Consider the following 22259-nt stretch of genomic DNA (forward strand, 5'->3'; position numbering starts at 1 on the left):
AAGGCGGATCGAAGTTCGGCGCCAGCAGCTGGAAGCAGAGCGTCTAGCGCTGAAGAAGCAAAAGAAGAAGCGGACCCAAGTACCACCTCTATCTCTTGGAGGAATTTTGAGAGGCTCAACTAAAACTGCAATCGAGCACCCGTCGCCAGTAGCGAAGCTAGCATCTTCTGACAGCAAACAAAAACCAACACCAAAGGACGAAACCAAGAAATCTGACAAATGAATTCCTCCAGCAATAGTGAGATCAGAGCTACATTCGTCTAGCCAGGCCAGCTCCTCTACTATTTGCTCTCTGGTCACCACCTTCCACGCCATCGTTACCTTGTTGTCACTCACGTTGTCGCCGAGCCAGTTCCCACGGCCCATGATGCTTAACAGCATGAAGAACTTTCGCGCTTCGACGATGTGCCACTAAGATCAATCGTCTCCGGAACGTAGCTACAGCAACAACACAAAATCAACCCACAACCATCAAGTCATCTCACCGCACAGTATTCCAACTTCAGCGTAGCGAATCATTGCTGTACGTACATGTCATCTTCTTGACCCTTCTGAAGCGCTGAGCTTGCAATCGTCTGGAAGGCCTCTTCCACACTTGTCGCCTCCTTCGCACTCGTCTCGAAGTGCTGAATAGGCTGCACCAATATATCACGTGGCATCAATATCCCGACCGACACACCTTCCTCCAACAGCAAACTCTTCAACCCCTACCTGCTGAACGTTCTTGGAGCGGCACCACTCCTGTGCCTTCTCTTTCTGGACCTGCACCACCGCCACAACAAGAAAACCCAATTATCAGCAACCTCCTCCCCTGCTCTCAACTGCCTCCGCAGATCTACCCACCCTCCGCTCCGACTCCTTGTCCACCTTGTTGCCCAGCACAATGAACGGGAAGGCGTCCGGGTCCCTCGGCCCCGCCTGCGCCAGGAACTCGTCCCGCCACGTGTCCAACTTCTCGAATGACTGCAGCACAGCAAGCAGCAACACAGTCAGCACACCCGACGTCTAAACCTCTCCACCTCCCCTGCAGCCCCCCCCCCCCCCCCCCCCCCCCCCCCCCCCCGCACCTTGGGGTTGGTGATGTCGTAGACCAGCACGCAGGCGTCAGCGCCGCGGTAGAAGGCCACGCCCAGGCTCTGGAAGCGCTCCTGGCCGGCCGTATCCCAGATCTGCATGGTCACCAGCTTGTCGTCCAGCATGATCTCCTTGGTGAGGAAGTCGGCGCCGATCGTGGCCTTGTACTGGTTGCTGAACTTCTGGTTCACGTACTGGTTCATCAGCGACGTCTTGCCCACGCTGGCAACGCATTTACAGATATGATACACGGGTCAGAGAGGGCTGCAGATCAAGCATGAGAGCAAGAGGGCGCGCACCCGCTGTCGCCCAGGATGATCAGCTTGAGCAGCACTTTCTTGCGGTGTGACATATTGGCTGCGTGTACTGCTGTGTCGCTCGCTAGTGCACAGGCAAGGAGAAGCGAGACCTGTGCCTTCTTCGCCGCTAAATGTTTTGATTGGGATGAAGACTCGAAGAAAAGAAAATCTTTTCTCCGGATTTTCCGCCAATCATAGGCAAGTTGAAGCGGACATGGCTACACTGAAACTATCCTGCTGTGGTGTCACGCAAAATGATAACGAACAAGCCCGTGCTGGTCAACTGGACTCCAGGCTTACAGCAGCCGCCGAGTGGGGGCTCCGAAGCGGAATTGGCAGATGCCAGCGTTGCGCGAGGGCGGCTGAGCTGGAGCAGTCAGCGCCGTGGAGCTGGAGGAGCTCGGGTCGCGGCTCGCCACCTGTTCGTGGATGCGGTTGAGCTCTATCATGACCACGGCGTCGCAGTTCATCTCGGTCGCCAGGCGGATCGTCGTCTGCACGGCCTCCAAGTCGCTCACAGGCTGGCGGACGGGGGCCGTCGCAGTACGCTGCGTTGCAGTCCACGACAGCCAAGTGTCGTCCAACGAACCGGGGTAGCCTTGGTCAAAGCCAGGATAGTCGCTGATAAAACTGCTGGCAGCAGTGCTGTTACTGCTGCGACGGGGAGCAACGGAGCGCGATCCTCCCTGCGCGTCGAACGGTGTCGAGGAGCCCGAGGAGTTTTCCGCTGACGAGCCTGCTCCCACCTGTGTGATCGTGTGGCGAGTGAGATCTTCCGTACTAACTTGCATCCCCACCGTGCCCTGTGTAGCGTGGAGCGCCGAGTCGGCAAAGTCCGCGTCTGTGAGGTCTTCGTCGCATGCCCTCTCGGAAGTAGGAGCAACCACTTCAATCAGCCGCATGGGGCTGACGAGCTTCAGACGCTTCAGCAACGCTTGGATCTGCGCGTCCAGCTTGTCATCGATGCGGTTGTCCGGCACAACCTCTGCTCCTGTCTCTGTAGTCACCATAACTCCAATATGCGCGAAGCTCGCCATAATCCGTGATCGCGGGATCTGTTGCCACCCGTGCGTGACCCACTCCACCACCTTCAGCAACGGAACATCGTAGATATCGAGTTGGCCTTCCTCTCGTCGATCGAGCGCGAAGTCCAAGAGCTGGTGGCGGTATCGACGCTTCACCGCCGCCACGATCCCCATCTCCAGAGCTCGCACACAGAGCTCTCCAGCGTGATTGCGCTCCACGAAATGCATCTTGACATTGGACATCGTCGCCTTCTGCACGCTCATCGCCGCCACCGAGTCGACAATGAGCACGATCTGGCGGTTGGTCACGCGCATGCGCCAGTCGAGCGCCATGAGCCAGTCGCGCAGCATCGTGGGCGGCACCCAGGCCTTGTGGTTGCAGGCGAACTGGTACTGCCGGTCCTCCGCGTTTACATCAACGTCTGCGGGAAGCGCGTGCGGCCCCACGAAGAAGGGGTTGAGTCTGTCGCTGCCGTCGGCATTGACCGCCAGCAACATGGTCAGCTTCTTCTCCGGGTGGTGGCCCGTGGGCAGCGCCTGCCTGTCGGGACTCATGGCGTAGAACAGCCGCGTCTCGTGCAGCCAGTAGACGTTCTCGGGCGGCACGCCCATGACCGCCGTCTTGATGTGGTCGGGCGTGGTGATGACCGACGTCTCCGGCGCGAACTTGGGCCTGCCGTCGACGTCGTCCTGCTGCGCACGCGGCGCCCGGCCCTTGCTGCCCTTGCCGCCTCCCAGCGAGAAGCCGTGACGGCCCATGAAGGAGTGCATCCAGCCGTTGGAGAACTGCGGCGGCGCGCTCGTGACGCTCTCGGGCAGCTGCGGGGCCAGCAGCTCGTAGAAGACGCGCGCCTTGTGGCGCACCAGGTCGCCTGGCAGCTTGAGGCGCCGCGCCTGGCAGTAGAGGAACCAGTTGGCCAGCGCCGAGTCCACCTCGGGGCACTTGACGGTGCGCAGCTTCTTGTAGTCGCGGCCCTCGCCCGACACGAGCTCGAACTGCGCGCGCTTCTTGAGCATGTAGCTCATGGCCGCCTGCGACGGCACATACTCGAGGTTGAACTGCTCCTTGGCCCACTGGCCCAGCTGCGCCTGCGTGGTCTTGGGGAACTGCCGCGCGTGCAGGCAGATTAGCCGCTTCTGCTCGTGCGTGAGGTTGGTGCTGCGCGCCTTGGGCCTCGGAGCGGACATGCCGCTGGGCGTCGCCATGGTTCGCAGGCTCTGTCTGAGCTAATACTCGATCCTCTTGCGCTCAGTATGGCGCGTTTGAAAAAATGCGCGCTATTATAATCGGAAGCCAGAGCCCGCCCAAGATGATTTGTGGGTGGTCGACCCCCCCGCCAAACCTGATCTTGAAGATGTGGACCACACCCGCGCGATCTTTCATGGTCGCCGTCGAGCAATGCGAGCCACATGGCGCGCATCGGGCAGGCCTCCTCGGCTCGGAGCGCGGCGCCACATGCGCTCCCGAGTGTCGAAAGCTTTGCTGTAGCAACCGTGCGGCTCGGCGGCGACTACGGTTTAGTCAGAGGAGCACATTGCCGACGGTTTGGGCGAACATAGTAGCCCCCGCATGCGTTTCAGGAGGCGTGTCAAGTCAAATGAAGACTTGCCCCACGCATGGGTTGATTTATGATGGCTTGCCGGTGATGCCACCGTTTGTTATGAGCACACGACCGCTGTGGCGTTGGTTCTCGTCACTGCCGGCAATACAAAGGCCTAGCCGTGGGCTGTGCGAGTGGGACCTCGTCCGCCTAGCGGTCCACGCGGGACCATTCTTCCACGTTTGTCTACCGCCGGCAAAAAGCGAGCCATCGCGCTATCTCACCCGGTTTCGATAATGGTCGTGCAAGCGGCATTGCGCGCCGCTGGAGGGCAACCATGGAAGCTGGACCGGCCTCATGAGCGCTTGGCTCGCCGTTGCGGCAAGTTCGGCGCTCGAAACTGCGCCGGCGCCGCGCGGTCCAATGAGCACCGACCGAGGCCCCAAGCAGCGCGCGCGATTGGGTCAGCGCTGTGCGTCACGAGCCGACTTTGGCTCAGACGTTTTGCGCGACGTCACCGTAGCTGATTCCGCCTACTCGGCGCCGGGGCTGAAATGCGCGGGAAACCGCGCAAAACGGCGGGGAAACCGAGTCCGCCGACCGCGGACGCCCCGCCCAGTGCGCTGACGAATTGCCACAGGCCTGGCAATTTGCCAGGCCCAGCTGGGTGTTCACTTCAACCACGCCGGCGGCACGACCCCGCAGCAACCCACCGCGGCGAGACACGGCTCGCAACAGGGCTTTGCCGGCGCCGGCTGTCCACGCCCGGCTGGAAGACCGGCTGGAAGATCTTCGCGGGCGGCACTGCATATATCCGCCGCCGCCGCCGCCGCCTACGCGCAGCGCGTAGCTGGCTGCGCTTGGAAACAGGCCAGCAGCACCGCTGGCAGCAGCAGCAGCAGCAGCAACCGCCATCGCCGCCGCGAGCCGAGCCGAGCCTCTGGTTTTGAATTTGAATTCGCGGCGGAGCGGCGCGCGTTTTTCCCCCAATTTGTTCGAAAAACGCGTTTTGGGCCAATGGGCGGCGGCGGCCCGTTTCTGCGCCGGCTGCGGAACGTACGGTACGTTATCAGACGCGGGCTGCGATTGGCCCGCCCGCGTTAAAATGGCGACCCTTGGCGGACGCAGCGGATCCCGCCATACATTCGCACGGCGCTGGGCGACAGGGCGCGGCACGGCACGCGGGATGCGCTGGACGCGAGCAAACCGCCCGAAGCCCAGTCCCCATAGTCGGCGCTATACGAAGCGGAACAAAGATCGCTCGGGCCAAGCAGGACTCGGTCACTTTGCAATTTGCCGCGAGCAGGGCGCGACCGCGGCCCGACAGACTGCCGCCACGGAAACCCCCGCCGGCTTCAACATGGTGTCCCAGGCGAGCGCGGGCGCGGGCGGCGACTGCCTCGGCTACCTGGCGTGCGACTGGCTGTGCCGCAAGCCGGCGCAGGACGCGGACGCGCGCTCGGACGGCTCGGCGCGCACCATGGACGAGGCCGTGGACCTCGAGGTGCTGGCGCTCATGGCGGCCTCCGAGCCCTACGACGAGGCCGACGACGACGACTGCTGCGCCGGCGGAGAGCGCCGGCCCAGCGTCTCGGGGCTGCCGCTCGTGTGCAGCAACTGCGGCGTGTCCTTCTTCTCGCTGCAGATCCCCGACGACCAGGTGGACTGCTACTGCTCGGGCGAGTGCAAGTGGAGCGTCATTATGTACCGCGAGATGGACCTGCGCATGCTGGCCATGCGCCGGCCCGCGCGCCGCCACGCGCCGCTCGGAAGCACTTGCTCGTCCTCGAGCTTCTTCGGCGAGGGCGAGAGCGATGACGACGACGAGCGCGAGAGCGACAGCCTCGCGTCCTTGAGCTTCAGCGACGACTCGACCGCCAGCTTGTCCTGTAGCTGATCGGGGCGAGGGACACGCAGCAGCAGCAGTGGAGTATTTACTATTTAAGGTGCCTCAGCACTGCGAGGAGAGAGAGAGAGTGAGACGAGAGTACGAGTACGAATCGGCGAGGGGAGGGAGTGTGTAGTTCCATTATATGCGTGTAGTAGTCTATTGTCGAGTGTAGCACTTTATAAAAGGATCAATTTCCCCATTCTCTTACTGCGTTCGTCTCTTTTATCCCGTACTGCGTTACACGGAGGTCCGCCTGCTGCAGGAAGGCGCACACAGGTGTCGACATGCCATCGGTAGAAGTTATCGGAGCTGCGGCCAAGCGGTGGAAGGGGCAACGCCGACGGATATCACGCCACTTTTCAATGCTGGAAGATTTTTTTCCTTCGAGCTCAAAGCACGCAAGCTAGATTTACAACTTTTCAAACGGTACGGACGCCTCTGTCAAGTGTTCATCGTCTTTATTGCGCCTATGCAGCATATTTCGAAGACTGTTTCGCTCGTATCGATCTTCTCGTCAGGAGACGATCCGCTGCTTTCAGCCAGAGCACTACACGACCGCTATGCTTCAAAGGTGGGAAGATCCTGCAGCTTACTCGTCGTCATCGTCGTCGTCGTCAGCCATCTCGTCCTCCTTGATAGACTGGACGGCCCACTCGTTCACCTCGTCGCGCAGGTTGTCCGGCACCAGGTGGTGCTGCCACTTCGTCTCCTCGCAGATCCAGCTCAGCTCCAGCTCGAACGGGTGGCGCACCTCATCGTGCAGCGTGTTTAGACTGATAAAAAGAAGAAAGATAATCCGCCCGTTAGATCCACTGCAACCACAATGCGTCTCCTCTGCCACGCCTGCACGTACATCTTGGCAACGTATTTCATGGCCTCGCGGCACGTCATGTCGAAAAGCTTGTACTTCTCGATCTCTGTCTTGGCCGACTGCTGGCCCTTGCCCAGCGCGCAGCCGCGGTAGCTCTGCACCAAACACACACACAGCAACCCAATCAGCTTCATAAAGATACCTAGACATAGTGCTACCCGCCGCCTGGATCTGCGCACGCACGTAGGTAACTCCCGACGGCTCCACCATGTAGAGACTCGACTTGTTGGTGTCCTGGTCGTAGCCGGCGAGCATGATGGCCGTGCCGAAGGGCCGGATGGAGCCGTACAGCGTGTAGTAGTGCACGAACTGACCCATGCGCTCGGCCAGGAGGTGCGGCGGGATGCTGCAGCCGTAGTTCTTCCTGTAGTTGAGCGCCTCCTCGCGCGCGCGGTTGACGAGCTGGCGGCCGTCGGCCACGAGGCCCGCCATGGACAGCCCCACGTGGCGGTCGATGGCGTAGACGCGGCGGTGCGTGCCGGGCACCAGCATCTTGGACAGCAGCGTCTTCTCCACGCCCATGATGATGCCGTCAGTGCACTTGATGCCGATCGTGGTGCTGCACCGAGAACAATATAGGTTAACCTCGGCCATTAACCTCGAGCAGATAGGTTGTTATTGGTCGCACCCGCTGTTCTCGACGGCCTTCTTGGCGTACTCGACCTGGAAGATGCGGCCCTCGGGCGAGAACGTGCCCGCCGAGTAGTCGTAGCCGGCGCCGGTGCTGCTCATGGTGCGTGTCTGGACCGACCTGCGCAGGAGGCAAAGGAGGAGAAGGTTAGGTTAGAGGCGCGGGGTCTGTCAGCCATGCACATACAGCGGCGGATCTTCGGTCACCTTCGCCTTGTTCGGAGCTTGGAACGGAAAATATCCTCCCCTCCCCCTCGAAAATGAAAAAGATCTTCTAGTGATGTGATTGGTTGAAAGGTGTGTAAGATCTTTTTCGATTATCTGCGAATGGCTGGGAGGGAGAGGTACTGTGAATAGCCAGTTTAGAGGTCGGGTCAAGATAACAAGTGCCTTTTTTGGCTGCACTATTATTGTGGTTTGCAGATATTTTGTCGCTCGGATTTAGGACTTAGATCGATCTCTGAGATAAAATAATTCGAAGACATAAAAATGCGAGACTGTAGTAAATCGACCTCCAGGCGTCGGTAAGTCGCACCACCTCTTCCTACTTAACATAACGGGGGCATCGTTGGACCGAGGTAACGTCGCCGGCTACTGCTACTCCGGTACGGCTCTGTTGAACGTGTTTAACGGCTTGTCAGCTTCGTCTGTGAGTGCACGAGCGGCTCCTGCAACACTGGGCTTTCCGCTTCTCTGTGGCGCGAGCAGCTCCCCGCCATGTAAGACCACATGTAGATGCTACACTACCATTTTTGTGGCGATGCGGGCTCCAAAATCAGGGAATAGCCTCGCGGCTAGACCCCGATCTCAGACCACTCAACTCAGAATCTGAGATTAGATCTCAGATCCCAAGCTGGGTGAGGCGTGTGTTCCTCACTCTTGCAATCCCTTGACTTGGTTCTTCCTAAGGCTACGCTGTGGGCCCAGACTTGCGTCGGCCACACCAGTTGCCTCCGAACTCGACAATTCCCAGATGCCCCCAGACGAAGCTTGCTCCTTGCTTGGAAGGCCCTTGTACGCACGTGCTGAGTCCGCTGTGGCCCGTTTTCTTGAATATAAACACGTTCACTCCACACACACTCAGTCCACTTCTCTTTTCAGGCCCTTGGACTCTGGGCCTTAACAGTCACCTCCTTGCTCAGCGACTCCGGCTTCGAGTAGCTTCCAGTCACGATACTTCCTCCGGCGGCTCAGACTGAGAGCCTCACAGCGGTCTTCACTCGTCCCTCAGACCAGAGTTGCCCCGAGACTTGGCTCGGTCTGAGTTCGCCTTGATCCGGGGTTCTCGCTCTGCACCCTGGGACTTCCGCGCACCACGCCTTGGTGTAGGCGACACAGCGAAGCTGGGAACCACTATCCCAGACTATTCGCGCCACACGGATACCACTAGCAACCCCAGAAACCACTATCCCAGGTATTGCTCTCCCGAAACCTCAGAGCGGAGCGCCTTCCGCCGGAAAATATGAGCACCGCCGGGAAACCAGCCAACCAGCAAGAAAAATCAGCAAAACCAATGTCCCGCGTGTGGAAATACAACAACGAAGGCAAACCGGGTCGAATCACGAAAAGGCTTGGTTGTTGAACTTGAATTTATTTGGAGTTAGCTGAGCTTGATCGTAGAACACTCGTAGCGACTCCACTTGGCATTTTGCGCGTCGCCGGGGGCAGGGACTTGGTCCCTGCGAAGCAACACGCCCGTTGGCGCAAAACGAACTCCGCAGCTTGCGGTCTTCGTGGCAAAAAACTCTGATTATTATCATACACATGCACATACAAATGGCCTATCAAGTAAGGGTGCAAACATCTCCTGGGTACACCTTGAACAAGGGTGAGACACCCACCAAGCTACTGGCTTGGCGGCGCCCGTGAATGCACGTCGCTGTCTTGGCGCCCTTCCATTGGCCTGTCTGTGTCAGTCATCACTGGATTACACTGATTACACCTGGGTGCAAATCAGTGATATCCTGATTACGCCAGGATCTCGTGGCCGGGATTGGGCGGACTAGGTCTGTCATCACCTGATTACACTGATTACTCTGGGTACAAATCAGGTGTAATCCGGATGACGCCAAGATCCTGTGGCTCCCGTTGGCCCAGATCCATAGGCGACTGGTCAGGCCGAATCTTGTGTGCCCGACACCAGGGGCCGAAAAGCCACAACGGGGCCACCCTTCAGAGCGACCTTCCAAGCGGCAACCACCTGCTTCAAAGAGCAACTACCGCAGCTCCCAGACCGGCAATGTAGCCATCACTGTGTACTCCACTTCATATGCGAGACCATGAAGTCGCACTTCAGGCCCTGCAATCACGCCGTAGGCTCTTAGTCACATACTAGGCTCGGAGCAGCAGCAGTCTTTCGCCAGTCTCAACTTTAACCTCACAAACATCGTGCGTCCAGACACCAACTCGCGCCCACAATCACCGTGTCTCAGTTTTGGCTCAAGTTGAGGGATTGCCCGGCTGAAAACCTGAGCTGGGAGCAAATTTACGATGCTGACTCCATATCCCGGCTGTGCAACCACTGTGACATGTCTCAATTCTGGCTCGGATTCTGGGACTCTGAGGCTGGGAATCTGAGCTGGGGGCAAAATTACGACGTTGATTCCACATCTCAACTGTGGCACCCCAGAGCCGAGATGAAATCTGACGCCGCACGGCACGCCATCTTCCTAGACCCCAGACTGCACATCTCAGGGTCTGATGCACAGACAAACCTCAGACCGAACTCCAAATCGCAAAGTCTCAGACTTTTGGCATCACTCTCGGTCTCAGAACCCCTGGCACTCCAAACTGTCAGGCCACCAATCTGGGATCTGGGGTCTGAGACTTAAGCAACCGGCTCCAAATCACAGATCCAAAAGGCCAGGGCTCAGCTCTCTGCCCAGAGGCCGACTCGAGGCCTGGAAACTCAGATCTGCGGCTTCTAGAGCGAATCTCAGACCTCAGACCCCAGACTGAATTCAAATCTCAGACCTGGGGATCAGGGGACGCTGCAACTCGACGTTCGCAGAGCTCAGTTTCCAGATGTAGCCAGTACCACTTCAAGTCTGTACAAAAACCAGACTTGGGTCAAGAAATATCCACGTTTCAAGTGATTTGTGGCCGGTACGTGATAGGGTTTGGGCTTCTGACTGATGGGTCCTGGCCTAGAATTGGCTCGGACCTCGTCACAAAAATGCTCAGTGTATAATTTTATTTACAGCTCTAAAATGTACGATACTAACGTGTGTTATCTTACGTACGAAGGACGAAAAACGCTCGTTGTTCTAGCGCAACAAGCATAACGCCGACCTCAGCGTTGAAGAAGATCCTGGCGAGGTGATTGCTGCATGGAATGTTCTAACGTTGTTGTGTGGGCACAAATAAAGTAAATCATCATACTTTTTGTGGGGGCAGAGAATTACCGTATAGAACATGTTGAATTCGACCTTAATGTTTAACCCCCCCCTGGTACGGAGGCAAATCCTGGATGCATAGATTATTTTTCACATGCTCGATATCGAGCATGTTAAGGAAAGACTTAACTTTGAATTTGTATGGGCAAAAAAATAACGTCGTCCGGATGTCGGTTCAAAGTCTTGTCATATGTACCATTTATGAAGCCACATGCTGTATATCAAGCATCTCCAATCACATTTCAGGACGATAAGCTTGATAGAGCGGATATCGTTTTGGGTCTTTTACTGATAGCGCCATTTTTCGTTGATATACGTCTGCATAACGACTGCAATTGAGTAAATAGGTATTGAAGTTGATAAGAAATCGCGTGAATTGCAAGTATTAGCAGCTGATTACTCACGTAGCTACCCCGCTTCTGTTCGTAGAAAGAATCACTACTACTTGTATTCTCGTCTGTTTTACCATCAGTCTCCACTCGCAATTCCCTTCCTCAGCCGTCTCCTCCTGAGCATCGTCATCATCACCAGCAGTCGCGGTACTCGCTTCTTCCTGAGCTTCGCCGCCTCCATCGCCAGCCGCACCATCACCTCCCGCCTGCGCATCTCCACCGGTAGCAGGTGGATCCCTCTCTTCGTCGGCGGTGCCGTCGTCATCACTTGCAGGACCTCTTTCTTCGTCTTCGGCATCGTCTTCACCAGCACTTGACGGCTTCTTCCCAGGAACTTTCACTTGGATACCACGACCACAGCGAGGCTGCGGTCGCTCGCTCCCGTTTCGCCAAAGCTGGTGCCAGATTGCAAAGCAAGTCAAGTTGTTGTCGGATAGTGATCGCTACGCACCCTATCACACAAATACAAACTAGCACGATATCGAGCATGTGTCAATCGTTTCCATGCTTGATATCAACCATGATGCACTTACCGCTTGAAGCCTCTGCTGCACTTCGGACGGTAAAAGCGTGTCACCTGACGCTTGGTGCTGACGGGTTTGCGGATAGCGCACATCTTGCACTGCCGCTGCCGCCGCTTCCGAATCCCGTTCACCTCAACCCACTCATTATCCATATCAAGTCGGTGGCCTCCGGTAACAGCGCTGTTGCGCTTTGCGTCGGCACAATGGGGGCAGGTGAGTAAGCCTTCAAAAGCAGCAGCAATTAGAATCAGAATATAATTCGTGACTCAACCTTCAGCATACGTATCGCGACTGCAAACTCTGCCTCCCCCAGATTTAGAAGCTGCGCGTGCGGTTGTGTGATGAAGGTTGCATGGTCAGCAGGCGGATCGCCTCGCATCTTGAAAGCTTCGCGATAGACGATAAAGCTGTTCACAATTGCCATGTCAATGCGTCCTAGCGCTAACCTCTTGTAGTACTTGCGGAACCGCAAGGACATCTGTAGGGAATAGCGCTGTAGGCGGAGTTGATCGTGCACATCAACTCCTCCCATCCACCAATGGTACGCTCGCATTGCGGCAGGGCAGGGGATCGTCTCGCTTTGAACTTGCGAGCGCGGCAGCCGTCGGTCTGATAAATATAAACGTTAGTCGTATTAGTAGCTAGTGGAGAATTTGTAATTCTTACCACAAGTAGACATTGCAGTATTGGCCCCGCAGCCCAGGATGTAGACGACGGTGTTGTCGAACAGCACAATAGCGCACCGATCTCGCCACGACGAGCTGGGTGGTATCTCGTGCAACGTGTCTTGGACGTTTGCTTTTTTTCCTGCTTAAGACTCGGGGGAAAGCCTTTTTCCTCGTCTAGATTGTCCCCACTGAATACACATTCCTCTCCAGAAGATCAAGCGGGCTCTGGATAGATGTGTAAAAGCGGTCGATTACGACTGCGTGATACACACCTTCTTCTTTCGGAGTGAGTACCATGTTGAGGTTTCTCAAAGTAGCAGCAGGACCGGAGCTATCATCAGCTGGACCATTCTCTTCTGGGCCTCCTTGTGCACTTTTGCCGCAGTAAACTTCCATTCTTCACATGCATAATATCAAGCATACGCGTACCAGATACAAACAGTATATCCAGCATATGAGACTTTGTAAACCAAACAAAAACAACGCCTGCCTCATGAGCAGACGTATGCACCTACCGTAGGCAGTAAGATGTCTTCGCGCAGCACGACATGAAAAGCTTGGTCCCCCAGCGATGAGGTTTGTCCTTGATGAACTGGCGTATTGGGTTGTACCTACTCCGCGAGGGTACCATCGCTTCATCGAATGAGATGATGGACGGAGTACGGTAGCCTCTGAGGAAAGTCCGATGCAAAGTGATGACAATATGCCGGACTTTCCTTGCTTTATCCGTACTCGCAGCAGGTGCCGTATTATCTGAGAAGTGCAAGTTGCGCATGACGCGCTCGAAACGCTCGCGCGGCTTGAAACGACTGAATGTCCCAGCCGGAATTGCACCAACTGATGCGGTCGACCAGTGATCCGAAAGGCGGCGCGAGTGCGGACAAAGCATACGTGCCAACAGTAACCCAAGACACTGGAGAATTTCATGAGGTAAAATTTCGGAGTGCATGCGCCTCTCGTTCGCTGTAATTCGCTCCAATATCAACCTTTTATTCCCAGTCTGTGCTTGAAATTTTGCCTCCATTCGGCCTGCCAACTCCTGGTCGTAGTAGAGATTCGTCTGTCACGCCACCTCCACCCAGAACGGTCGGGGTAGAAAAAAGAAAAACAGCTCTAAGCTTCGCGCCCGATTTTTTTTCTGCAGCTGATAATCGCGGCCGTGCTACTGATCCGGATGGTGGTCACGGCTCAGGACTCGCAGCAATATGGGGTTCCTCAGCAGGGAGTGCATCTTCAGCAGATAGCTCTTCAGCACTGGTATCAGTAGGTTCACTTTCATCATCACTGACTACTCGTGACCCAACTTCGCTCACAAGTGCAAAACAATTCATGAAACCATTCGGTAGAATCAGCATTAGATCCTTCATAGTCGGAATTCAAAGCGTCACCGGCTTCTGCATTGTCGACATCTGGAAGTAGGTTTCTGAAGCCACTGTTGCATCGGGAGAAGTTGTCATATCCAGTGACCTACGTGACATAATAGATATACAGCATGTGGTTAGTGCACTGATTCATGACATGCTCGATATACAGCATGTTGCAACAAACCTGGCGACTCTCCGAGGTGGTGTTGCTAGCAGAGTCTCCTGCGCGAGAGGTGGCGCAAGCGCTGATGCTTGCTGCGTGGGTAATGAGAATCCGGTGAATTCCAAATCAGACTCTTGGCTGCAATACCCCAAGTAATGGATAAGTAAGTATGCATCCAACATCGACGCTGCGGAATATTCCGTACCTGCTTCCTCCATCACTTTGCGTGACGTGAGGACTTTCCGTCCGCATCTGCTTGGCAGGTCGCTTCTTCACTGGTAGACGCTTGCGCTTCCCTTTCTCCGCTGTCGTCGTGATCCTAGCCTTCGTTTTCTTTGTAGACGGTTTGCTTCGTGGCGTAGCGGGTGGCGTGGTTGCTTGATCGTACTCAACGTCGTCGTCCGGAATGTCCTCTTCTTCATCAACGTAGTCTTCAACTTCATCGTCCGCCTCCGACTCAGCTGCTGCAGCTTTCTCCGCCAGTTCCTCAGCATCGAGGGATGCTACCGGTGCTTTCCCTAACAGCCGTGGCGTCTTCGCTAGCCTATTTTAGAACTCAGACAGGGCTCTTTTCTTTTGATAGCTTGCTTTCGACGTATCGCGCGCAGGAACAGTTGCTCGGGATCGCCTCGCAGAGATGGGGGGAGGGGGCGGCGCAAGCAAGGTGGCAGCGGCTTCGCCGCCGTCGCCAAAATCGACGTCACGGTCCGCGGTGCCTTCGACGTACTCGCGATGCTCCCGGACGAGACGCTCTCGCTCAGCACCGTGTCTTCTTCAGACGCCGCATGAACGCCTCCGCATCTCTTCTCATCACACGGCGGGGATTCTGCTCTGAGAGGGCAGATTCTTGAATGAGCTCTGGCATCCACTAAACCTCACACGTGTGTTCTGGCCCTGAACAGTAGTGGATACATCGAACTTTCATTCTTAAGATGGAACTATCTTTCTTCTGTTGGAACCCCAAGCCCTGTGCATCCCGGACCAATTTGACTCAATCGACCGGTTTATGGACATTCTCACTCCTGCCACAGTTTCCCACATGGCGATGATCTTGTCCTTCTTCTTGACCCAGAGGTGGACGCTCTCGCGCTTGATGTCGAGGGCCGCCCCATGTAGCCCCGGAAAGAACGAGCCGAGCGTGTCTTTGTTGGAATGTGCATCTGAGACCTGATTCAACGGCAAGTTGAGAAGGGAGCTGAGAAGCTAGGAAATCAGCTCATTGTATGGGAACGGGGTTGAACCCGTGAGTGTTGATAGAAACTCGGAGAGCGAGTAACTAACGCTCAGATCAATTCGGTCTTCATTTTATTCTTCGTGGCGCTAAAGTGCTTAAGGTGCTTGGAACCGGTGTGCGTTCCAACAGTCTTGAATACCAACGCTTTCGTTGGAGTTGATGACGGCGACACGAAACTCGTAGGTCGCCCAAGTGTTTTTGTGGTGGTGTAATTTGCGACCACCCGTCCCGTTAAGCGGTTTCACCCACAAGGCATCTTGCCAAATGAGCTCTAATCTAATTCAAGCAGGAATGCCTGCACTCGGGTTGACGCGGAAATTGTTGGTTGAGATTGTCGGAATCAACATCTATTAGTTTGGTTGAGTAATGGTCAAAATGTAATATCGGAGCTTACAATATGTTTACATATTGTCGGAATCAACAAGTCATGGTAACCATTATGGTATGTTGAAAGTTGACGCGAGTGAAGAAGTGATTGCCACGTCGTGCTTCATAATCGAATTTGCTGCAACGAAGCTTACAACAATGGTCACCTCTGCTTTCCAGCCGCCCAACAGCCAGTCTTTCAGCGAAGAGGTGATGTCTGTCGTGATGCCGCGTACCTGTCTGCCTCGTAGTCGCGTCTTCTCCAGAATTCAAGGCAGCGCAAAGCCTGACCAGCCGTGTCAGACACGTACAAACCCCATCTCGCTCGATTCAAGGTCAGCAAGAGGTACACCCGTACTAACTATCACTGCCGCGCTTAGGGAACGTCATAGACTGAACCAAGCGAAGTACCGACAAAAGCAGCGCGAGTTGATTGAACACCTTGAAGACGCCAACGCCCAACTACAAGAAGAAATCCGGCGACTTGCTGCGTGGAACAAGAAAAAGGTGCTCAGGGCTCCGACAGACAAGTCATTGTGGAGTATTGTAGCTGACTACTTCCATATCTTTCAACGCGCTTTTAAGCCGCCTCCAGCACCTGAACATGTGCGGGGTTTGGCTTTCCTGGAAAGCGTCATGGCACCGGACGTGATAAGCGCGTCGGCTTGTGGTGTCGAGGCGCTACTGAAGAATTGGATGTTGATCTCGCACTGTTTCGAGGATGTCCACGTTCAACTTGAGCACATGGCGAAGGGGCCTACAGCAACCTCATTGGTCGCCACCACTACGACAAGCCTAACAATTACTGCCAAGACAGTACAACGTGCGTTCCCCCACTTGGTTGGTGGCAAGGCGGGCTCTGAAAGCCAGGAATCGTGGTCTTCGCTTGCTATCAAACTGCTGGGGCAGCGTATAGTGATGCGTGGCTCGGTGTATTTTCAGTGGGATGGTACGTCAAGCAGAATGGCTGTCATCCAAAGTCAATCGGACATGCTTTCACCAATTCTCGACATCTTGGGAAAATTTGTCGATGTATCTCGGGTATTTGAAAAGGCCCTCGTCACGTCAAACTTCCAACCGGTAGCATGAGAGACTTGATTCGTTATGAAGCCAAAACCATATATTCATGTTAGTATCATCAAAAACTACGGATTTATAAATTACTACACATTAATACATCTCGAATACTTATGATACAGAAGCAATGGGTTCGAATCTGCCATGGTGCTCTTGTACGAGCCACACGTCATCAATGACTTCGCCGTAGTGCCCGCGCGCTGCCGGGTTCTCGGGATCTGCCATAACTTGTTGCCAGTGTAGATGCGTGGCATTCACAACTTGCAACCGCGAGTAGCCGAATATGGAGTTTCGGAAGGCGTCCCATTCCTCAGCGGGTCTCTCGAAGGACTTCCGCATAATCGACGCCAAATATTGCCCTGATACTCCCGTCAAAATGTGTGTTGTTGCGCGCATGTTGTGCGTGCGCTTCCAGGTTTGGGACTTGTACACATCAAAGGCTCGCTCGTAGTTGTGCTGGTGACCGCACAGGTACAGGTCAACACCGTGATTGAACAGCTTGTCCTCGAGTCTGTCCCGCAGCATAGCAGCCTTGTCACCGCAGTTAGTGTCGTCGGACGTGCAGTACATGGGGCGGTGCCCAATTACCACGAGCCATGGGGTCTGCTCCCGGTTTGCGTTGACTTTTGCGAGATCTTGCTCTAGCCAGGCTTCTTGGCGAGCAATGATATCTCCGTCCGCTTCAAATGTCTTCTTGAAGTAGATCTCCGTAGAGATAACCGCGAAGTGCACAAGACCTACATCGAAGGAGTAAAACCAGTTGTTTGGCACCTTCTTGGGCTCCACGTCCTTCGAGTGGCCACCGATGTGCACACTCTGCACGCCTTCGTTCTCGTTGCTTGGCATGAGGCGGAAGCGTTGAGAGTAGTGGCTGAACATGTTGTGAGTCTCGTGGTTACCCGGACATACCATGAAGGGGACACTGGCAGCAATCGGTTCGATCTCCTGCATGAAGATATCTCCGACATGACCGTCAACCATGTGCAGGTCGTAGGCATAGTCTCCGACAGACACAACACCATCCACAAGGCCTTCTGCCACCTCAGACTGCATCATGGGCAAGGTGGCTGCGTTCTGGTAGCCGATGTCTCCCGTGACTAGGAATCTGGTAGGCTTCGGCTTCTCTCCAGGGAGCAGTAGGCCAGGGCCTGTCTTGGTGACATAGGGAATCGACCACGAGGAGTAGTGCGCGTTGCCCACAACGTAGGTGTAGTGCGTGTCTGGCTTGAGCCCCTCGAGTCTCACAACGTGGATCCAACGCTTGAACTGTCCCTCGCCATTGTCTTCAAACAGCGTGGTGTTGGCCCAAGCCGTGACGGGTGTAGCCTTCGGTCCTTCCACCTCGATGTTGGCATGGTAGCCTTCCACCAGCTGCAACTGAGCAGCTCCTTCTCCGCAAAACTCCTTGGTCATCCACTGCACAGCCAAGCTACCCGGCTTGAGTCCGTATGCCGTGTGCACGTGCTTAGGACGGCAGCATTCCGACTCCTCTCCGTGAAACGGAAGGTTAGAACCAAGTCGATGTATCGCTGACCAGCCATGGAAAATCGAGCCGACAATAAACTCGTACGGCGTGTCCTCGTGATCCGGGAGGTCGAGGATCGCGGTGTGGGTCGTGAACGTGGCTTCGTCCGTAGCGTATGTTGTAGTTCCTTTCCTGGCAAAGGGTTCTTCAGCTTCTCCAGTGACCAGCATCGTGTAGTTCTCGCCTAGCCGACGGTAGCGCACTTCGACATCGGAGGAGACATCGTGGCATGAACGCCACGGGTTGGCGAGCGCGGGGCTGTGGTCATCAGGCTTCTGAAGCTTCACGTTGGGGATGTAAGTGCGCCTAGTGGACCACTCGACCACGGCACGGTTGCCCATAACGGTCGAACGAATGTCGTAGGGCATGCAGTTCTCCACCTCTCGCTTCTCGAAGTCGTGGGCATCGTCAGGCTCTTGCTCACGAATAATGACGGCGCTCGGGGATAGCGGGTTGAGAGAAGTCACACCGATGGCCAGTACAACCGCCAAAAGCAGCACCACCGGCACAACCCGAGATTGGGTGCGGTTAAGCTTGTCGCCTATAACTTTGTGGTTGGTGACCGGCGGCTCGGGGCATGGTTCCACGACGATGGAGAGATACGGGCTTGGGTGGTGCGTCGTGTTGACGAGGGGAGGTGGCGCTTGGTGGTGTGAGGTCGCTGGCATCTTTCAAAGTGAAAACGAAATGAAATGCTACGATGCATCCGGGGCGGAACCTCTGAGAGGGGGGTATCATGAAAGCGCAACGGAGCTTCGGGAGGGCCCCTCCCGGAGGGGGTTATTACTGAAGGCGAAGAAAACACCTGTACGCGAAAAAAGTTGGCGACCGCAAGCACCGCCTTTGGGAGGAAGTGCGTTAAAAAACAAGCTCGCTCGCAACTGCGAAGAGAGCTCAGGAGTGCTCTGCCTCGCATTGCGCTCCCCACTGCCACGTTGGCACCGGAGCGGGTGTTAGCTTAGCATTGTAGCATTGCGAAGCCGTTACCCAACGGACGCGGTTTGAGTCAACGCGGTTTTGAGGAGTTCACGATGCCAGTCTCTGCCATCGAAGGTTTCATGCACATGCAACCCGGCTTTGGCTTTGATTATAGAGGTTGCGTGAGCTCGCTGTTGCACTGCTTGTCTGCGCGGAGCAACTGATGAAGATCTCTGCGGCGGTGCTTGCACGACCATGTTGAAGTCAAAGCACCGGAGCAGTTGTTGAAGGCGTTCATGAAATTTAAGGGGGGGGGGGGGGGGGGTGCACTGTCAGCCTAAAAAGTCGCAGTGCCTATTGGAGAACCAATTCTCCACATCCTAGGAACAGGTAGAGGTCGGAAGTCCTTGTCTCGAGTATTTGGTGAAGCGCGCACTCACGCTCAGTGTTCAGACTGGGGAGACTGCTACAAGATTGCGAAGCGACCTCAAGCAGTACTCCCATATGCTGGCGCCAAAGCATTCAACTAGGCTCCACCGAAAGCAGCTGTAAAGATCTGCTTGAACATCCTCGGCAGGTCCGAAGTATCGAGGCAAACATGACCTCGGCCTGCAGGCAGCTCGCGACGAATGCACTCGGCCTCGTCAGCAAAGGACGCGATAAAGAGAGCATGAGCTTGAACGCCAGGCTCTGAAACGAGCTTCTGACCGAGATACCTGGGCTCGATGCCGTAGCGTTCCAGGTTGGCATCGCTCACTACGAACACGAAGCGGTCATCGCCTTCAAGAGCAGCAACGCGCTGGACGCCCCTCTCCACTGCCTCAACGGTATGGTCTCCACTACGACAGTACTGAGTATGGGTTACCATCTTCTGCAACACCCGCAGCCTCTCCTTGCGGTCCTTGGGAGGTGCTCCGAATTCCACGAAAGGAATTTCGGGCGAGTCGCCACTGTGCCCCATAATGCAGTAGTCCAGCTCGCGTTCAAAGCCGGCAAAACTCTCCATGATCATTAGAGAAGTCTCGAGCATACGCTCGAGTCGGGAGTCTTGGCCATTAAACCGGTACATGCTGCCACTCACGTCCATCACGAACAACATTCGTTTGGGCTTCTGGCCCTGCTGGTGGCCTGCTGGCGCTTGAAAAGGCGAGTCGCTCACGCCCCGACGCTTAAATACGAGGCGTTCACCAGCAACACCATCGACGAGCTTGCCATCATCCAACTCACCGCTGGATTGGTGGCGAAACCAGTTGCGCTCCTGAGCAACAGCCTCGAGGTTTGCAAGCACTGCACGCAGCTGAGCGCTCTCTCGTTCCACTCGCTTGAAGTAGGACTGGTAAGTTTCCCACTCACGATCACTCATGTCGATCTCTCGAAGTTTGTCAGCTAGAGCCTCCCGAGCCATAGCTTGAGCTTTCGCACGAGCTTCAGCTGAAACCTCGTCCTTCTTCTCTTGCGAGACTTGATGAACGGGGTGGCCCTTGTCTAGCCGATATGGCCCACCGCGACCACCCAGTCCTGCCGTGTCGGATCCTCCGGTCCCACCAGCCCAGGTGTTTCCTCCCACGTGTGGATCATTGTTTGGGTCATCTTTGCCATATTTCGGTGTATCTAACCCTGTTTTGGGGATCGATGGTCCGCCAACTCTAGCGCCATCAACCTTTAGGTCAAGATCACTTGTGATTGCCAACTCGTCTGCGCTGCCGTACATTTTCTTCCACAACTCCGCCTCACGATCGAGCTCAGCTTGGTCTAGTTGCCAGACTCGTATAGCACCATCTTCTTGGAGTGTGAGCGTGTGCTTTCCATTGTGCACACTCGCTACATCAACGACGCGTGGAACGTACGATGATTTGGTCGACAAGGAGAAAAACCTGCTATCGTCACCCTCGTTGTCTGTAGGTGAGGCCGAACCTACAACCACGTTTTTCGTCGACTGGGTTTCGGGATATGTAACTTCCATGTCAACGAGATCGCCTGTGTTCGATTGCACCGCGTTCAGAATGAACGATTCACTCTGCCACGCTTGTTGAACTTCCCTGTGTGTGTTCTCTCGTGGTGAACTCTGGATAGTGAGATTACTGTCGTCGCCATCAAGCACTTGTAAAAATGCCTGTGGGTGAACCATGAAGGTAGCAGGGGCCACTGCACCTTGTTCTTGCTCTCGCCCGGGAAATACTGAATGTCGAGAATCCAATGCTGATGAACCTGTCGCCGATCTGTTATCAACTGTTGCAGCACTTAAAGTAAACTCGTTCTTCCGCGCCTCGTGCCTCAGTTTGTATACCGCTGTTTCGTCGGTTGTCCGTAGAAGCCATTCGCGTTTACCAATTGATTGGACACCCAGAAGCTCAGCAATTGGCATGGGCAAGTACGCGCTGATTTTGGCCAGGTCGATTGAGAAGAAGTTAAGCGAGTTGAGGTCGAGAACTTGGAGCAGCGAGCCTCCTTGCATGTAGCGCAGAATGAACCCGGAATTGATTCGATCGGCCTCGGTCCTCCACCCACTGTTATCTCCACCCCCAAACCACTTCGTGAACGGGTTTTGCTTTGCCTTTTTCTTTCCTTGCAACACCGAGGCATCGACATGGAGCCGACCATCTAGCGCGCCATCAGGAAGGGTGAGGCAATCGGCACGTCCGTCAGCGTTACCCAGCGGGTTCAGGAAAATAGTGAGTCCTAACAAAAAAGGTTAATTGCTGTCAAGAGCATAAATGCAGTATTCCTGCCTACCTGTAGATGGGATGAAGACTGCGATTTCGTTATTGTCAGATAAATTGATAAGCACAGGGTTAGGCTCCCATTGCATATACTCGCTTTCCAGCTCTAATATATTATGCGTTCTGCGAAGATGCATGACCAACAAAACATGATTAGACCTCCGCATTCTCCACAAAAACAAGCAAGCGTACCTCTCATTTCCATCGAAATCCGAAAAAGAGTGTACACTCATCGGCCGCCTTGTAAGCACTACCAAACAAAGATAAAATGTAGTAGCGAGAGTTATGAGTTTTCCCATCACGACAGCCACAGAAATTGAAACCGACAATTCACGTACCATGTACCGAGTTGTCGGGAAAGACTGTCATTGTGTGAGCTTGTTGCTTTCGATTCCCCTTTAGAGGCACCTGAAAAGAGGATAGTTGTTCCGAAAACTCATGCAAACGATGATGCTGAAGCGTGAATGATCTGGTCGTCGAGGGATCCAGCCAAATCTGTCTCCGATTGAGCGTCGAGTGATGAAGCTGCTGTGGTTTCTTGGTAGCCGCACTGAATTGTACCGATTGTTCAGGAAACCAGCG

General features: G+C 55.2%; 7 protein-coding genes across 8 annotated transcripts; 1 reads left to right on the plus strand and 6 right to left on the minus strand.

Moving 5' to 3' along the window:
- Nucleotides 1-371: 371 nt before the first annotated feature.
- On the minus strand, nt 372-1426 carry IUM83_00274 (Rab7 family GTPase; the record flags this gene model as incomplete). The annotated part of the gene is made up of 6 exons (XM_067924034.1): nt 372-438; nt 532-635; nt 712-762; nt 844-963; nt 1068-1296; nt 1374-1426. The coding sequence occupies 6 exons, from the start codon at nt 1424-1426 to the stop codon at nt 372-374; spliced, it is 624 nt and encodes a 207-aa protein (XP_067789212.1).
- A 243-nt stretch (nt 1427-1669) lies between these two features.
- On the minus strand, nt 1670-3604 carry IUM83_00275 (ars binding protein 1; the record flags this gene model as incomplete). Its single annotated transcript, XM_067924035.1, has 1 exon — nt 1670-3604. One exon carries the CDS (start codon nt 3602-3604, stop codon nt 1670-1672), a length of 1935 nt encoding a protein of 644 aa, XP_067789130.1.
- Nucleotides 3605-5299: 1695 nt separating this feature from the next.
- IUM83_00276 (uncharacterized protein) lies at nt 5300-5836 on the plus strand (the record flags this gene model as incomplete). The annotated part of the gene is made up of 1 exon (XM_067924036.1): nt 5300-5836. One exon carries the CDS (start codon nt 5300-5302, stop codon nt 5834-5836), a length of 537 nt encoding a protein of 178 aa, XP_067789497.1.
- Nucleotides 5837-6419: 583 nt separating this feature from the next.
- Nucleotides 6420-7433, minus strand: IUM83_00277 (Proteasome subunit alpha type-3; the record flags this gene model as incomplete). Of its 2 annotated transcripts, none has more annotated exons than XM_067924037.1 (4): nt 6420-6603; nt 6684-6796; nt 6909-7260; nt 7330-7433. In XM_067924037.1, 4 exons carry the CDS (start codon nt 7431-7433, stop codon nt 6420-6422), a joined length of 753 nt encoding a protein of 250 aa, XP_067789214.1. The 2 variants fall into 2 exon arrangements, with proteins under 2 accessions (XP_067789214.1, XP_067789215.1); XM_067924038.1 differs by having other exon boundaries at nt 6885-7260.
- A 6253-nt stretch (nt 7434-13686) lies between these two features.
- IUM83_00278 (uncharacterized protein) lies at nt 13687-14362 on the minus strand (the record flags this gene model as incomplete). Its single annotated transcript, XM_067924039.1, has 3 exons — nt 13687-13777; nt 13859-13975; nt 14043-14362. The coding sequence occupies 3 exons, from the start codon at nt 14360-14362 to the stop codon at nt 13687-13689; spliced, it is 528 nt and encodes a 175-aa protein (XP_067789216.1).
- A 2263-nt stretch (nt 14363-16625) lies between these two features.
- IUM83_00279 (Calcineurin-like phosphoesterase) lies at nt 16626-18707 on the minus strand (the record flags this gene model as incomplete). The annotated part of the gene is made up of 1 exon (XM_067924040.1): nt 16626-18707. The coding sequence occupies one exon, from the start codon at nt 18705-18707 to the stop codon at nt 16626-16628; it is 2082 nt and encodes a 693-aa protein (XP_067789498.1).
- Nucleotides 18708-19483: 776 nt separating this feature from the next.
- Nucleotides 19484-20668, minus strand: IUM83_00280 (von Willebrand factor A domain-containing protein 8; the record flags this gene model as incomplete). The annotated part of the gene is made up of 1 exon (XM_067924041.1): nt 19484-20668. The coding sequence occupies one exon, from the start codon at nt 20666-20668 to the stop codon at nt 19484-19486; it is 1185 nt and encodes a 394-aa protein (XP_067788523.1).
- Nucleotides 20669-22259: the final 1591 nt, after the last annotated feature.

This window comes from Phytophthora cinnamomi (assembly GCF_018691715.1).
Source record: "Phytophthora cinnamomi strain GKB4 chromosome Unknown Contig53, whole genome shotgun sequence".
Classification (NCBI taxonomy): Eukaryota; Oomycota; class Peronosporomycetes; order Peronosporales; family Peronosporaceae; genus Phytophthora; species Phytophthora cinnamomi.